Source organism: Sus scrofa, chromosome 10, assembly GCF_054392235.1.
Source record: "Sus scrofa isolate SSC_HxYL_T2T_F1_AM1 chromosome 10, Sscrofa_HxYL_maternal_Yorkshire_Landrace_v2.0, whole genome shotgun sequence".
In the NCBI taxonomy this organism is placed as follows: domain Eukaryota; kingdom Metazoa; phylum Chordata; class Mammalia; order Artiodactyla; family Suidae; genus Sus; species Sus scrofa.
This window is the reverse complement of record NC_139392.1, coordinates 70,301,529-70,318,747: the sequence shown is the minus strand read 5'-3', so window position 1 is coordinate 70,318,747 and position 17,219 is coordinate 70,301,529. Positions and strand designations below refer to the sequence as shown.

The 17,219-nt window shown below is 40.2% G+C and overlaps 1 protein-coding gene across 2 annotated transcripts in view; it reads left to right on the top strand.

Annotated features, from left to right (window-relative positions):
* Nucleotides 1-16,985, top strand: part of ST8SIA6 (ST8 alpha-N-acetyl-neuraminide alpha-2,8-sialyltransferase 6) — a 149,059-nt gene extending 132,074 nt beyond the window's left edge. For both annotated transcript variants that reach the window (XM_021064812.2, XM_084980193.1), the window contains 4 exons: nucleotides 3,976-4,120; nucleotides 8,662-8,774; nucleotides 12,115-12,207; nucleotides 14,279-16,985. In XM_021064812.2, coding sequence (XP_020920471.1) covers nucleotides 3,976-4,120; nucleotides 8,662-8,774; nucleotides 12,115-12,207; nucleotides 14,279-14,747 — 820 coding nt within the window. In that variant the 3' untranslated portion in view covers nucleotides 14,748-16,985. The remainder of the gene's footprint in view (nucleotides 1-3,975; nucleotides 4,121-8,661; nucleotides 8,775-12,114; nucleotides 12,208-14,278) is intronic.
* Nucleotides 16,986-17,219: the final 234 nt, after the last annotated feature.

Here is a 17,219-nt window from a genome sequence, read left to right as displayed (position 1 = left end):
TCTGCGACCTACACCACAGCTCACAGCAACGCCGGATCGTTAACCTACTGAGCAAGGGCAGGGACCGAACTCGCAACCTCATGGTTCCTAGTCAGATTCGTTAATAACTGCGCCACGACGGGAACGCCTGAATTTTTTTTTATTAAAGTATAGTTGATTTACAGTGTTCCTTCAATTTCTGCTGAACAGTAAAGTGACCCAGTTTTTATGTGTATATGTGTATATATATATATATATATATATATATATATATATATATATACATACATATATATATATAATTAAATTATATTATATATTCTTATGTAAGGATATATAAGAATATATTCTTTTTCACACTATCTTCCGTCATGTTCTAACCCAAGAGATTGGACATCGATCCCTGTGCTGTACAGTAGGATCTCATTTTTTATCCATTCCAAATGAAATTGTTTGCATCTACTCACTCCAAACTCCTAGTCCATCCCACCCCTTCCCCCTTGGCAGCCACATATCTGTTCTCTATGTCTGGGCGTATTTTAGATTGCCCATAAAAGTGATATCATGTAACAGTTGTCTTTCTCTTTCTGACTTACTTCACTTAGTTTGAGAATCTCTAGATGCATCCACGTTGCTGCAAGTAAATAGTTTTAAAATACAGCTTGGTACTAAATTACATTGTCCTGGGCTTTCTGTAGGGAATGGCAACCTTAAATTCACGTCACTTAAAAATTCACTATATGGACTTCCCTTGTGGCTCACAGCAAAATTACTTGGCATTGCTTCTGAAGTGGCTGTGGCTCAGCCCCTGGCTCGGGAACTTCCATATGCTGCAGATGCAGCCACATGTTTAAAAAAATTTTCACTGTATAATACTATGAAAAAAAGAATATGTATATGAATGGGAGACTATGCTGTACAGCAGAAATTGACTCAACACTGTAAATCAACTATATCCTAATAAAAATAAATTTAATAAAAAATTTAAATGAAAAGATTCACTGTATGAACATACAGCAGTGTAGTTACGGTTTAGCAGTACTGTATTGCATACTTGGAAATTTTCAAAGAGAGTAAATCTCTTACCAAGTTATTCTTACCAAAAGAAATAAAATAAATATAACTCTATTAGCTTGATTATGATGATTGTGGCACAACATGTGTGCGTATCAAAACACGAAGCTTATGCCCTAAACATAAACAGTTTGTATTTGTGGATTTTCCTGCAGTAAAGCTTGAAGAGGTCACTGTATTGATGGATGCTTTTCTTTGAACTTAGCTCATAATAAATGATTACATATTGCTTTGGCGATGATTTATAATACTTCTTAATTTAGTTTCTCTACATTTAAATGCAATAATTATAAGGTATTCTGTCATTTTCTCTTTGTTATAACTGTATCATTAGAAGTTTCAATTTTTGATTTTTAGTTTGATATTGGAGTATAGTTTATTGACAATGTTGTGTTAATTGCAGGTTTACAGCACAGTGATTCAGTTATACACGTACACACATCCATTTTTGTTCACACTCTTTTCCCATATAGGTTATTACAGGCTGTTGAGCTGAGTTCCTTGTGCTATTCAGTAGGGCCTGATTGGTTATCTGTTTTGTATATAGTACTGTGTGTATGTTAATCCCATCTCCTGATTGATCCCCCCACCTTTCCCCTTTGATAACCGTAAGTTTGTTTTTAAAGTCTTTGACTTTGTTTCTGTTTCGTAAATAATTTGTATCATTTTTTAAAAATTAGATTCCACATGTAAGTGATATATTTGTCTTTGACTTGCTTCGCTTAGTATGATAATCACTAGGTCTATCCGTGTTGCTGCAAATGGCATTATTTCCTTCTGTTTCATGGCTGAGTAGTATTCCATTGTTATGTATACCATATACTCTTTATCCATTCATTTATGTTGCTTCCATGTTTTGGTTATTGTGAATAGTGCTGCTGTGAACATTGGGGTGCATGTATCTTTTCAAATCAGTTTTCATTTTTTCCGAAGGTATACTCATGGGATTTCTGGATCATATGATAACTCTATTTTTAGTTATTAAGAAACCTCCATAATGTTCTCCATAGTGGCTGCAGCAATTTACATTCCCATCAACAGTGTAGGAGGCTTCCATTTTTTCCACACCCTCTCCAGCATTTATTATTTGTAGAATTTTGATGGGAGGCCATTCTAACTGGTGTGAAATGATACATTTTGCTAATAATTAGTGATGTTGAGCATCTTTTCATGTGCTTTTAGGCCATCTGTCTGTCTTTGGAAAAATGTCTACTTAGATCTTCTGCCCATTCTTTGATTGGGTTGTTTGGGGTTTTTTTGATATTGAATGTTGTATGAGCTATTTGTGTGTTTTGGAGACTAATCCCTTGTCAGTCATTTGGTTTGCAAATATTTGCTCCCATTCTGTGGGTTGTCTTTTCATTTTTTTTTATGGTTCCCTTTGCTGTGCAAAAGCTTATAAGTCTGATTAGGTCCCATTTGTTTATTTTTGTTTTAATTTTCATTATTCTAGGAAGTGGATAGAAAAAGCTATTGCTGCAAAAGTTTGTTTGTTTATTTATTTATTTATTTATTTATTTATTTGCCATTTCTTGGGCTGCTCCCGCAGCATATGGAGGTTCCCAGGCTAGGGGTCTAATCGGAGCTGTAGCCGCCGCCCTACGCCAGAGCCACAGCAACACAGGATCCAAACCGCATGTGCAACCCACACCACAGCTAACAGCAACACCGGATCCTTAACCCACTGCGCAAGGCCAGGGATCAAACCCGCAACCTCATGGTTCCTAGTCGGATTTGTTAACCACCATGCCATGACGGGAACTCCCAGAAGTTTTTATATTTAAACCATTATATAGTAAGTATTGCCTGTTGATGACTTGGCCCCTACCTGAATATAATTTGTTAATGTTCTTTGCTATTTTATCCTACCACATTACCATTTTGCCATGCAGAGCCAGTTGGAATGGAATGAGATAAAAATACCATCTTTGTGAATGATATATCTTCTTTATGAAAGTCCATATGCCCATTGAAAATGGGCAAAAGAGCTAAACAGACAGTTCTGCAAGGAAGACATACAGATGGCCAAAAAACACATGAAAAGATGTTCAACATCACTAATTATTAGATAAATGTAAATCAAAACTACTATGAGGTACCACCTTATGCCATCCAGAATGGCCTTCATTGCAAAGTCTGCAGTAAGTGCTGGAGAGGGTATAGAAAAAAGGGAACCCTCTTAAACTTTGGTGAGAATGTAAATTGGTGCAACCACTAGGGAGAATAGTATGGAGATTCCTCAAAAAACTAAAAATAGGATTACCATTTGATCCAGCAATCCTATTCCTGAGCATCTATCCAGAGAAAACCATGACTTGAAAAGATACATGTACTCCAGTGTTCATTGTAGCACTATCTTCAATAGCCAAGACATGGAAGCAACCTAAATGTCCAACAACAGAGGAGTGGATAAAGAAGATGTGGTACATGTACACAATGGAATATTACTCAGCCATAAAAAGGAATGAAATAATGGCATTTGCGGCAACACGGATGGACCTAAAAATTACCATGCTAAGTGAAGTAAGACAGTGAGACACAGGTGTCATATGCTATCATTTATATGGTGGAATCTCAAAAAAGGATACAATGAACTTCCTTACAGGACAGATCCTGACTCATGGACTTTGAAAAACTTCTGGTTACCAAAGGAGACAGGTTATGGGGGAGAGGGATGGGCTCAGGGTTTAGAGTGGAAATGCTGTGAAATTGGGTTGTGATGATGGTTGTACAACTATAAATATAAGAAAATGTATTGGGTTAAAAGCCCCCCTCTCAAAACAAAAAACAAAAAACAAACAAACAAAACAGAAAAAGAAAGTCAATATGGCAGAATTCTCTTTTGCATTTTCCATTGTAGTTTCTCTCTCTGTGGTTTCTTAATCTGATTCCTTGATGCCCTGTTATCCTTATCCTTTGCAGAGCAAAACTTGCTTCCTGTTGTGATGCTGTTCAGAACTTCATTGTTTCTCAAAATAACACTCCAGTCGGGACTAACATGAGTTATGAGGTGGAAAGTAAAAGCGAAATCCAAATTAGAGAGAGCATTTTTGATATGTTGCCAGTGGTGAGTAAAAATCAGTTGTGGTTTATTGGTGTCATGTTCTCCCGGATTAAATCATAACATCATAATGGCTGAGTTAATTAATTAAAATGCCACACTCTGTTTGGTTGTATAAGCTATGTATGGCTTTCCATTCTCAGAAGACAGTTCTGAATGTTTGTGGCCCTCCAGGGAATGATATTTATATCTTAAATGATAAACTCCCCCAGACTTTGAATCTTTCATGACTCATCCTTGAATGAGATGTGGTACTTGGGCTTTCTGCATAGTAATTACTGGAGCTTGGGAAGATGACCATTCTTCACCTGGAATAAGATTCTTCTAGTTGTCAGTTTGGGTGACTAAATCAATTCCTTCACAAAGAACTGTGGCTTTATGTGGCTAATCTTTAGGAAGTAAATACATAAGAGTTTGTGGTCAGTAACCATAGTCCCCACAAGACAGCAGTTTTTCTCCAGTGTTTTCGCGGATGTATCCCAAGCTTCTAGAACATTCTTCAGTGCATGTATTGCCATGTATTACCTATTTGTTAATTAAACTAATGAGTAAGGATGCCGTGTCATTATAATATAAATCCAAACACGGGAGAAATTTTTCTCATGAAGAATGTCCCACAGCTTATAAACTACACTCTCAGGCATCTTTTTGTGATTTGATTAAAAGCAATTAGGCCAAGTCAGTATGGTCAGAATGGGATCACTTTTATATGCAGTTTACTGACTGTAGGATATTCATTTCTTATAATTAATTCCATTTGGTTCGACCTTTGACTTCTTTCAACTATTTATTGTCATGTAAGTTGTTCCAATTTTTTAACATATTCCAATTTTTGAACAGTTCAAAGGAAAGTATAATTTGCTGGGAATGAATAAGAAATCAATATAAAATGTTAGAGAAAAAATATGGGACATTTTCTGGAAAAGAATGAAGACAGAAAAATAACTAATCCAGCATTCTAGGAGTCCCCTCATGATGCACTGAAATTACCACTAGTTGAAAAGACAATAACTAAAGACTATTTATAACTCCACAGATCAATTCTTTCACCCATGCAGTTTTTATTAGAGTCTTTTTTTTTGCTTTTTTTTTTTTTTGCTTTTTAGGGCTGCACCCATGACACATGGAGGTTCTCAGGCTAAGGGTTGAATTGGAGCTGTAGCCACCGGCTACACAGCCACACAGGATCCAAGATGCAACCTACACTACAGCTCACAGCAACGCCGGATCCTTAACCTACTGAGCAAGGCCAGGGATCAAACCCGCAACCTCGTGGTTCCTAGTTGGGCTCGTTTCCGCTGCGCCATGATGGGAACTCCCTTACTAGGGTCTTCTTTGCTTTGGACTGGCCAGAACAGAGGAGCAGCAGGTATTTTTTGCTTCTCATTGGCACCTTGAAAAGAATAACAACACAGGCTTGATGATTCTGGATGTGATTAACCACAGCATCCATTTTTCCAAATTGATACTATTTTTAAAAACTGGAGGGAGGAATTCTGAAGTCAGTACAGTCACAGTTGCAAAGCAAGGTGACTTTTCTGTTGCTTCAGCATACCTGCCCTTGGTCGCAGCACCTGATCGACCTTTCCACATCCGCACCTTGCTCTGTTCTGCAGGGCACACAGTGAGCAGCTTGCAGTGGATGCTTCTGATTAAATGCTGTAGAGTCACGTCCTCCCAAAACTTTGCTAAGATTCTTGAAAAGAAAACAGAGTTGGTTTTCATCCAGAGTGAGCAGCAAGCAGGCCATCGAGTTGCCCAAATTTGCGTTTCCTTAGGAGGCTTATTTTAAGGAACATTGAAATTGTCATTAATTTACACTGTCACCGAATGTGAAAGCCCAAAGCAAATAGATTTTTTTTTTTCCTCTCAGTTGACCAAGAAACTGAAAAAAAAAAAAAAAAAAAAAAAAAAAAAAAAAACCATTGATTATTTTGAGTGCTTAATTGGAGATACATTTCCTTCGGTAATCTTTTCTCTTGTACCATGAAGAGTCTATTTGCATTTTGCCCTATCTATAAAATTCAGAATGCTGTGATAGCATTTAGTAAACACTGTCTGAAAACATCTTGAGCTAAAAGTAGAGTGTCTGGAAATAGTCTGAGGTGTTGTGGGAACCATTCATTTAAGAGCCAGGCACTCTCCTGGGCATGGCAGCTACACCGGGAAATCAGGCACATCTTTCAGCTAACCTTTCACCTGTCCAACAAGAATACCTGTATGGTGTGTTAGGGTTAAGGCCATGGACTGTGGAGTTCCTGTTGTGGCTCAGTGGGTTAAGAATCCAACACAGGAGTTCCCGTCGTGGCGCAGTGGTTAACGAATCCGACTAGGAACCATGAGGTTGCGGGTTCGATCCCTGCCCTTGCTCAGTGGGTTAACGATCCGGCGTTGCCGTGAGCTGTGGTGTAGGTGGCAGACGCGGCTCGGATCCCGCGTTGCTGTGGCTCTGGCGTAGGCCGGTGGCTACAGCTCCGATTCAACCCCTAGCCTGGGAACCTCCATATGCCGCGGGAGCGGCCCAAGAAATAGCAACAACAGCAACAACAACAACAACAGACAAAAAAAAAAAAAAAAAAAGAATCCAACACAGAGTCCATGAGCCTGTGGGTTCAGTCCCTGGCCTTGATCAGTGGGTTAAGGATCCAGAATTGCTGCAAGTTGTGGCATAGGTCACAGATGTGGCTTAGATCCGTTGTTCCCCTGGCTGTGCTGTAGGCCAGCAGCTGTAGTTCCAATTTGACCCCTAGCCTGGGAACTTCTATATGCTGCAGGTGCAGCTGTAAAAAGGAAAAAAAAAAAAAAAAAACAAAGAAACCACAGACTCTGAAACAGACCTCCTGGGTTCGAATCCCAGGCCTGCCACTTTCTACCTTTTCCTTGAACTCATGCCTCCATTTTCCCATCTGTCAAATGCTTATAGGGTTGTCATGAATTCCATGTGTTCCTAAGTTATGCACCAGAAAATTGCTTCTCACACAAGAAGCACCATGTGAGTTCTCATTTTTAGGGACAAACCCAGACATGCTGAAACAGTTCTCTCCACTTTTTGGCATCTTCTGATGCAGCATCTGGAGCACAAGGCAGTCAGGGGGATTTGGGATTCCATTGGGCAGCTCAGAACCACGCTGGTCCTAGGGTGCTGCCATTGGAGCTGGTAAACTGGGCAGGAGGGTACCCTGATTTAGAGGTAGAAATACCCTCCCTGTGGCAAGCTGTAATTTACCAGTGGTTTCACAACCGGCTGACAGAATTCCCGCATAGTCACTGGTTGGCTCCCCTAAATTGGTACAACTGGGTTCCAGCACAGCACTGGGCCGGGGGGGTGGGGGGACTGGTTCACCCTGGTGGCCATGGCCAGCAGCCACTCAGTGAAAAGTGACATTCCCCGGGGCAGGGTCTGCATAAAAGATGGGAGCAAGTTAGACGTAATTCACATGCTTTCTGTCCTTGAGCACCTACACCCAAATTCTGGAGACAGAAGAGGTGAATCAGGATCTTGTCACTGTGGAAGTCAGAGCTGGCATCCTTGCTGCTAATCAAGGTCACACCCTTCCTTCTGGAAAAGTGACCAGCCAAGGCAGAGTTCACTGTTGAATGGTTATGTTTCAGGAGTTCCACTGTGGCTCAGTGGGTTAAGAACCCAACACAGTGTCCATGAGGATGCAGTTTCAATCCCTGGTCTCACTCAGTGGGTTAAGGATCTGGCATTGCCGCAAGCTCCAGTGTAGGACACAGATGAGGCTTGGATCTGGTGTGGCTGTGGGGTAGCCTGGCACTCGCAGCTCCAATTTGACCCTCAACCTGGAAACTTCCATATGCTGCAGGTGCGGCTCTAAAAAGAAAAGGAAAAAAAAAAAGTTATGTTTGACCTGGGGAGGATTTGGTAAAAATGGGAAGTCTTTTGGGGTCAGTCAGTTGGGTCTTTGGAGGAAACAAATGTGATTCTGGCCTTGGAAATGAATTTGAAATAAATCAGCCCAGAGTTCCTGGGCCTCCCTGAAGCACAGTGGCCGATCATTTGTGGGGAATGGCAGGCATAAATCTCCTATCATCGCCGAGCCTGAAGGCCTAACTATTTAAGAAGCACGGGGAACTTTCCCTAAATGAGCTATTAATTTTATGGCTAAGAATAGAGAATGTAATGCTCCTTTGTAATTGCTGTATTTTCTATTTTTTCGTTGAAAAGCTTCCTGTTGGTCGGAAAGCACCACGTGGGGTTTTGCCGTTCTTATTTTATTGACTTCATTATGCGATGTCAGTTACGTTCAGTTACATTTTATAAACAAAATATATTCTGAATTATTGCATTATATTGTGTGAGAGTCTGTATATTCCTCTGAAGAGAAATGAAACAGGTTTAGAGGATTTTTTTTATCATCAGTCCTAAGTTGATCCACATACCGTGGTGTCGTCATGTTTGCTTCTTTTCCTGTTCTTTTTTCTCCTTGGCATGTGTGAAAGTTACGCTCCTTGAATTATGATGATGACGTTTATGATTCTAAAACTAAAGATGTTTCATGGCAGTTTTTTCTTTCTCCTGATAGTTTCAGCCTTTCATCGGGTACCCTTACAATCAGTGTGCAGTGGTTGGAAATGGAGGCATTCTGAATCAGTCTCTTTGCGGAGCTGAAATAGATAAATCTGACTTCGTCTTTAGGTAAGATCTGTCAGACTGGTGTCTTTGAAAGCCAAGATGAGTTGGACGTTTTAAAGACATAGGGGGAAGGTTCTCTGTGTAAATTCTGACCTTTGAACTGCGTTGCATCAGCCAACCTTTTATCTAGTGTGTTTCTTGAAGTGTTAAATGGATCATGAGTTCCTCTGAATGTTGAGACTAGACGGATAAAGATGTGCTGTGGTCACCTAACTTTTCAGAAACGCTGCACGAAATCATAATGAAAGAGGATCGTCACTGCAGGACTTGTCAGAGCCTTCTGCAGGACTTGTCAGAGCCTTCCACAGATTCAGGATGCTTTTTGAAAAAAAAAAAAATAGGACATTTCAAGAAAATTTTGTTCTCAGATAATACCTGTGAAAATTCTGACCTAGGTACTGCATAACCATATGATATCATCGTTTATTTAGGTTTCTGGCCTATGGCTTAGGGAAGTTCCTGGGCCAAGGGTTGAATAGGAGCTGCAGCTGCTGGCTTATACCACAACCCCAGCAGTATGGGATCTGAGCCATATTTGTGACCTACACCAAAGCTTATGGCAATGCCAATCCTTAACCCACTGATCAAGGCCAGGGATTGAAACTGCATGCTCACGGACAGTGTGTTGGGTTCTTAACCCACTGAGCCACAACGGGAACTCCAGAAACACGATTTTCTTTTGGTAGCTCCCCCTCACTTTAATCTCTTTAAGGATTTGTACACTAAAGGTAACAACAGAACAATGGACCTGACAATCCAACAATCACTGAATGTGTTCTTCATGTTTAATGTGAAAAGGGCCAAGATTTAGCCATTTTGTTTAAGTACTCAGTATGGAAATGCCATAATGAAGATAAATAATTCCTCTTGTAACAGGCTTTTTATGGACTTAAAATCACCAAAACATCTAGGATGAGTCTTACCCCTACACATTGATTTATAGCACATCTGGGAAATACAAGTTCAGTTTAATAGGCAGGAAAAAAAAAACACAACTCAATAGCTATTTACAAACCTAAAATATATGCATATATTTCTAAATTCGGTATTTGCTGTTGCCAGATATTTTTCTGAATATAGAGTTCCTTTTGAAATTAGCCTTCCATGAGAGTTCCTGTTGTGGCACAGAGGAAACGAATCTGACTAGGAACCATAAGGTTGTGGTTCGATCCCTGGCCTCGCTCAGTGGGTTAAGGATCCGGCGTTGCTGTGAGCTGTGGTGTAGGTCTCAGATGCAGCTTGGATCCCATGTTGCTGTGGCTGTGGCATAAGCCGGTGGCTACAGCTCCGATTGGACCCCTAGGCTGGGAACCTCCATATGCCACAGGTGTGGCCCTAAAAAAGCCAAAAAAATTAAAAATAAAAGTGAAATAGCCTTCCAAACTGAAAGGCCAAATGAGGGCCCAGCATGGTTGGTATCATTAAAATTTATTCAGTTTTTAAGCCTATATCAATTTTAGCCATACGTGTTTCATAATTTGTAAAACCAGCTGGAAACTGCTTATTGTTATTGTTTTTTCTTTTCAGAAGGCTGAGAGCTGTCAGTTAAGTGTGTAAGGACTTTATATACTGTATATATACAATATCCGATATTTCTTCTAGAAGTTTCCTATGATACCATATTGCAAATCACCTTTGAGTCTTCAACAGAATATGAGACGGTTCTAGAAAGTAGTTTTGCTCAAGGAAGCCCACTCATGAAGACATTCCTGTGGCCCTTTATCTTTTTTATCAATGAGAAAAGTACATGTTTCACTTATTCATATATTTTACAGAGCACAGAACAGAATATTGCAACCTCAGTCATACTGCACCACATCAAGTTCAAACAGCCTTCCCCAGAGATAATCCCTTTGTATGTATAACTTTAAGGAAAGGGTCTGCTTAAAGTTCCCTTATGGCTCAGTGGGTTAAGGATCTGGCATTTTGTCACTGCAGTGGCTTGGGTCATTGCTGTGGTGCAGGTTTGATCCCTGGCTGGGAACTTCCTTATGCTTGAGGACGTGGCCAAAAGAAAGGGAGGGAGGGATGAAGGAAGGAAGGAAGGAAGGAAGGAAGGAAGAAGAAAAGAAAAGAAAGGAAAAGAAAAGAAAAGAAAAGAAAAGAAAAGAAAAGAAAAGAAAAGGTCTGGGGAGTTCCTGTTGTGGCTCAGTGAGTTAAGAACCCAAATGGTATCCATGAGGATGCAGGTTCAATCCCTGGCCTTGCTCAGTGGGTTAAGGATCCAGCATTGCCATGAGCTGTGTTGTGGGTTGCAGATGCGGCTTGGATCTGGCATGGCTGTGGCTGTGGTATAGGCAGGCAGCTGTAGCTTCTATTTGACCCCTAGCCTGGGAACTTCTATATGCCTCAGGTGTGGCCCTAAAATAAAATTTTAAACAAATGGTCTACTTGAAATTCTATAAATGATACTTTAGAGTCATAAGCAGCTTTCCCAGGAATATTCTTACTCAAAATTACAATTCTTAATTTGTTTTCCAGTTTAAAAACAAATTAGTACTCAAAAGAGGATGAGAATATCAATAGGAAAACATCATTATAGGAACATTAGGGCTTTATTTATAAACAGCATAATTTGGTGGAAAAATTATCCATATGGGAGTCAGGAAATTTTGATTTTTTTTATAGCCTTTGCTTCTGGCAGACTCTATAGCCTTAGTTTGCAATATCTTAATTTTAAAAATCTGTAAATGGGTGATCATACCACTCTGGGAACATAATTGATATAAATAATAATTTTAACTCTTCAAAAGTGAGGCAAAGTGTAATAGTTATTTATAAAGGTCTTGAATAATGCTGAAAGCATTTATCAAGTCAATTTTTCCTTTTTTGGTCTTTTTGTCTTTTTAGGGCCACACCTCCGGCATGTGGAGGTTCCCAGGCTAGGGATCAAATTGGAGCTGTAGCCACCAGCCTACACTACGGCCACAGCAATGCTAGATCTGAGCCATGCCTGCAACCTACACCACAGCTCATGGCAACGCCAGATCCTTAACCCACTGAGCAAGGCCAGGAATCGAACCTGCAACCTCATGGTTCCTAGTCGGATTCATTTCCACTGCATCATGATGGGAACTCCTATCAAGTCGATATTTTATCAAAAAATTTTATCAAGTCAATATCTATCAAAAATATTTACCAGGTCACATATTTCATCCACTCTTTAAATGCCAGCTAAGAGTTAACTACTTGTTAAGTAGTTTGACATGGAAATCAGATGAGTTCTGAGAATCTCTTAACAGCAGTAATTTTCTCCAGTAGGATGAGAATGATCACCTGTACATGTGTGGACGTACTTTTTTTTATGTTATATTTTGAAAATAATTTCCCTTCCATATTTCAGGTGTAACCTCCCCCCCACCACTGGAAATATCAGCAATGATGTGGGCAGTAAAACCAACCTGGTGACTCTAAATCCCAGTATCATCCGACTAAGGTAAGTACCTTCAAGGTGCATACCTGTTCAAGGACATTTGTTCATTACTTAACCTGTTGCTCAGTCTGAGCACTAATCTTTCAGACTCTTGTTGCCGAGACTGACTTCCAGTACAGCTGGAATGGCTTTTTGGTAAAAGCTATAAGAATATATTGGCCAAAAAGACAAAAAAAAAAAAAAAAAAGGAGTTCCCATCATGGCGCAGTGGTTAACGAATCTGACTAGGAACCATGAGGTTGCGGGTTCGATCCCTGGCCTTGCTCAGTGGATTAAGGATCCAGTGTTGCCATGAGCTGTGGTGTAGGTCGCAGACGAGGCTCGGATCCTGCATTGCTGTGGCTGTGGCTGTGGCTGGTGGCTACAGCTCCGATTACACCCCTAGCCTGAGAACCTCCATGTGCCGCAGGAGCAGCCCTAGAAAAGGCAAAAAGACAAAAAAAAAAAAAAAAGGAATATATTGGCATATAACAGGATATATTGGTAATTTAGGTTGTGGCTCATAAGAGGAATGCCCAGTTACATTTCTGATGTCATAAGTTCAGAGTTCCCATTGTGGTGCAGTAGAAATTAATCTGACTAGTATGCATGAGGATACGGGTTTGATTCCAGGGATCTAGTGATGCCGTGAGCTGTGGTGTAGGTTGCAGACACGGCTCAGATTCCATGTTGCTGTGGCTGTGGTGTAGGCTGGCAGCCGCGGCTCTGATTCAGCCCCTAGACTGGAAACTTCCATATGCCATGGATGCGTCGCTAAAAAGCAAAAACAAACAAAAACAAAAAAATTAAAAAAAAGGAAGGTTACTAATCAAATGAGAGTTTAGTTAACTCTTCATCTTTTTTAACAGTAGCAATATTCCTTTTTTTCTGTTTTCTTTCAAAATTTTAGTGTTACTCCTTTATCTCAATAGCACTTTCTTGAAAAACAAAAAACAAAAAACAAAAAAAAAAAAAAAACAGTCTGTTTAGGAGCTTCAGAGAGTAAGCCTTAGGAAGGAGATCCTGGTGAAATCAAGTTTTCTCTTTGGATAGTTTATTACTGAAAAATAATTTCCAGTGTAATGACTACAAAATGTTGGCTATTCAATACATAGTTTTATTTTATTGTTTTCATCAAAAGTGACTAATAATTGCTATTAGTACAATACACCCCTCAAATAGTTCTAGTATGGCTTAGTATACTGTACTTATCCCCCCAAAGCTTATTTTGTAAACCCATGCAGTCATTCATACCAGTATAGTCACTGAGGTATTATTTAAATCAAACGTATAGAGCTATCACAGTCCATGGTGAAAATTTATAGTATGCGTATGCAGGTATATATGTATGCTTGCATATAGACGTGTTAGGTGTTCTAAAGGAAAGTATTATTTTATAATAACACACATGCATATATATATATAGCTCTATGAATTTTTTTAAATGCACAGATATCTTAAGAGTGAGAGAAAACTCACTTAATATTTGAGAAAACATTTCAATGTTCAAAATGTGTAAGATGGGCATTCCTGCTGGGGCTCAGCAGGTTAAGAACCTGAGGATGCAGGTTTGATCCCTGGCCTCGCTCAGCAGGTTAAGGATCCGGTGTTGCCACAAACTGTGGCATAGGTCGCAGATGCAGCTCAGATCCAGTGTTGCCATGTTGACTGTGGTACAGACCACAGCTCCAGCTCCAATTGGACTCCTAGCCCAGGAACTTCCACGTGCCACGAGTCCAGCCATAAAAATAAAAAAAAATTTTGGAAGATGTTTCAGCATTAGAAAACAACCTTGGGAAAAAATTGCTAAGTTGGAAGATAAAATAATATAAAAATATATGTCTAGTAAGGGTATGGCCCCATAAGAAAGCAGAAATGAAGGTTTAGACATGCCAAGAAAGAGGAATGAAGGCCTAACCCTTGATATTTCCATGATGCTTCTGTAACTTGTTTTCTCTGAGTCTGCCTTTTATGTCCAGTGATAGACATGGTTCTGGTTTTCTTTTGAGCCCGTGGCGCATTCAGCCTCATGTTCCCAAAACCTGCCCCTTGGATGATTTTCGTTAAAATCGTGATTTTTTAAAAAATTTGGCAGATATGGGAACTTAAAGGAAAAGAAAGCCGTATTTCTGGAGGACATTGCAACCTATGGAGATGCCTTCGTCCTTCTGCCCGCGTTTTCCTTCAGGGCCAACACCGCAGCCTCTTTTAAAGTGTACTACGCCCTGAAGGAGTCTAACTCAAGACAGAAAGTTTTATTTTTCCACCCCAAGTACCTGAAACACCTTGCGGTTTTCTGGAGGACTAAAGGTGTGACCGAGTATCGCCTTTCGTCCGGCTTGATGATCGCGAGTGTGGCAGTTGAACTGTGTGAGAACGTGAAGCTCTACGGGTTTTGGCCCTTCTCTAAAACTGGAGAGAACACCCCTGTGAGTCATCACTACTACGACAACAAGTTACCTAAACGCGGTTTCCACGAGATGCCCAAGGAATACAGGCAAATCCTGCAGCTTCACGTGAAAGGCATCCTCCAGTTACAGTTTAGTAAATGTGATACATCCTGAGCAAACGGTCTGGACGTGGGAATCCTTTTTATCCAAAGCTGTGGGTACGTCACAATGTTCCCAACACAGAAAGCATCTTAGGAACAGCGTGGACATGTGCTTGGATCCAAGCTCCTCACCCCCTTCGCACCCTTAGTGACTCTGTTATTCTTTGGATCTTGAGTTTCTCTTCCTGCCGCATGGGGACCAGGACCTGCAGCTGGAATTAGGGAAACGTGATCATCTGTGAAAACTTTGGGCAAATATGTGGCGTGAGGTAGGGACTCGGTGAATAGTTCCTCGTTGATGCTGATAATAAGCATTTCCGCCCTCAGCAGGTGTAATTCAAGGCAGGCTGTCTGGGAGACCCTTTCTGAAGGGAACAGCCGAATGGCCAGTATTTACTGGAGTTCTTTTTCTGTCAGGCTCCTCTATTACTAGTCATGTCTTTCTCACCTTTCATCGTCCCTGAAAGCCTGTGTATAAGAAAATTGTGACCTTAAGCAAGACTCGTGGTTATTCAGGAATGAACTTCTTCTCTTGGGTTGTTTCTGATTATATTCATTGGTATCTTTGGCTGCACTCATATGATGGGTGGATGTAAGGCCAATCCTTTTCTTTCTTTCTCTGCTTTTAAAAATTACTCTTTAGGGAGTTCCCTGGTATTCGAGTGGTTGGGACTTGGCGTTTTCACCACTGCATCCTGGGTTCCATCAGTCCGCGGCGTAGCAACAGAGATCCCACATTAAGCTGCTGCATTAAGCCCAGGCCCCCCCACCCAAAAAATTCTTTAACTTACATTAGTTTTCTGCCTTGCTCTTAAGCCTCTTCCTCTCCTTCTGATAGAATTTATTTCAAGGACAGGAATAGTTACAATACCCAGTTTTTCTTACCTGTTGCCTTGTCTCTGCGGTCACTCACTCAAATTTTTTTTTTAGATTATTGAACAGCGACTTCATGCCAGAGCCTTTAACAGGGAGATAAAGATGACAGAGTCTTGCGGGAGGAAACAGATGTGCATATCATGAACTAGGGTAGGGTGTCCTCAGTGTTAGCACAAAAGCTCTGAGTCAAGTACTGTGAGAAAGAGAGGCAAGAATCCTTCACTCGATTTCAGTGGAATCTATTGCAGAGAGGAGGTAATTTCTGAATTAAACTTAGGACATAAAGTCCTTACCAAATGAAGAAGCTTCCAGATGGATGGAATATAATAGGGGAGAAAGCTGTCCTCTGGATTCTGTTTCACGAACATGAGACTCGTTGAAGGCAAAGCATGCTCTTGGCCCCAGGGACTGTCACGCGAGGGTAAGATAGAGCATGCAGGGGTGGCAGCTGGGGCCCACATCTGTAACATGAGAGTAATACCAACCTGACTGATTTCATAGCAAAGTGGTGAGGACTGCCGCACCCTGAGACTTCGCTGTCATTAGAAAACGTGTATGTTTACAGGAGAAATAAGGCTCTCAATTTAAACATCAGTAGACATACACTAAAGCTCCCGGAGATGTCGCACATCGGCATTTTCACAGCATCCCTTACGTGATGGTGGTACCTGCTAATGTTGGTCATCCCACATCTGCGGAATAAGTCATTTGACTGCAAGAAGTCATGATGTGCACACTTTCCTGCTGGTCTTTGTACCATGCGCCACAAGAGCAGAAATAGGAGCAGAGCCGCCTGCGCGGCCTGGCAAATTAATCACAAATACAATGCTGGATTCTTACCTTAGCCAGATTATTGTGTTCTTCAATGTTCACTTGTAAGAACACTGTGCTGTAAATTGCTCATATTGATACAGTACATCTTTAATTCGATTGTAGTTGACATTTGTCATGCCATTCTTAATGCCCGTTTTCATTTGTTCTTCTGTCGCAAAGGAAACCTATTACCACCGTAAATTGATTTGAAAGTTCGTATATAAATATTTTCCAAAAGGAACATGCTTTTAGTTACATAAAGCCTCATTCATTTATCTTTCTTTGTGTAGTGGTGAATAAATGACTGTTTTCTACGGTTTCTAATGGATTTAATTAGTTTTTAAAAATCCGCTAGCAGTGTTGGTAATGCCTGTCTCATGTTACTGGCAATGATTATGAAAAATAGATCAGAACACTGTAATATTTTATAGTTTAGTAAAATGTTTCCCTCAAAATGTTTTCTGCTGGGTAGACTTAAACTTTGCTTTTTGATGATATTGGAAATATATGATTAATGAGTAAAAGTCCTGGAATATCCTGAAATAAATCATTAAATGTACAATATGGAGAGTTTCTAAGTTATTTTCATAAAAGCTACAGATGATTGGAACATTAGAGCTTTCTTAAGTTTTTCCCATATAACTTCCTATTTTATCCCAAGACGTTTTCTCTGGAATAGCAAAACAGAATCTTCAGTGTCGCTGATAAGGATTTCAGAAGTATTCAAAATGGTGTGAGGGCAGGGAATGTTGTCCTCTTGATACCATGTTTAGTAAAATTTCAGTTAAAAAAAAAA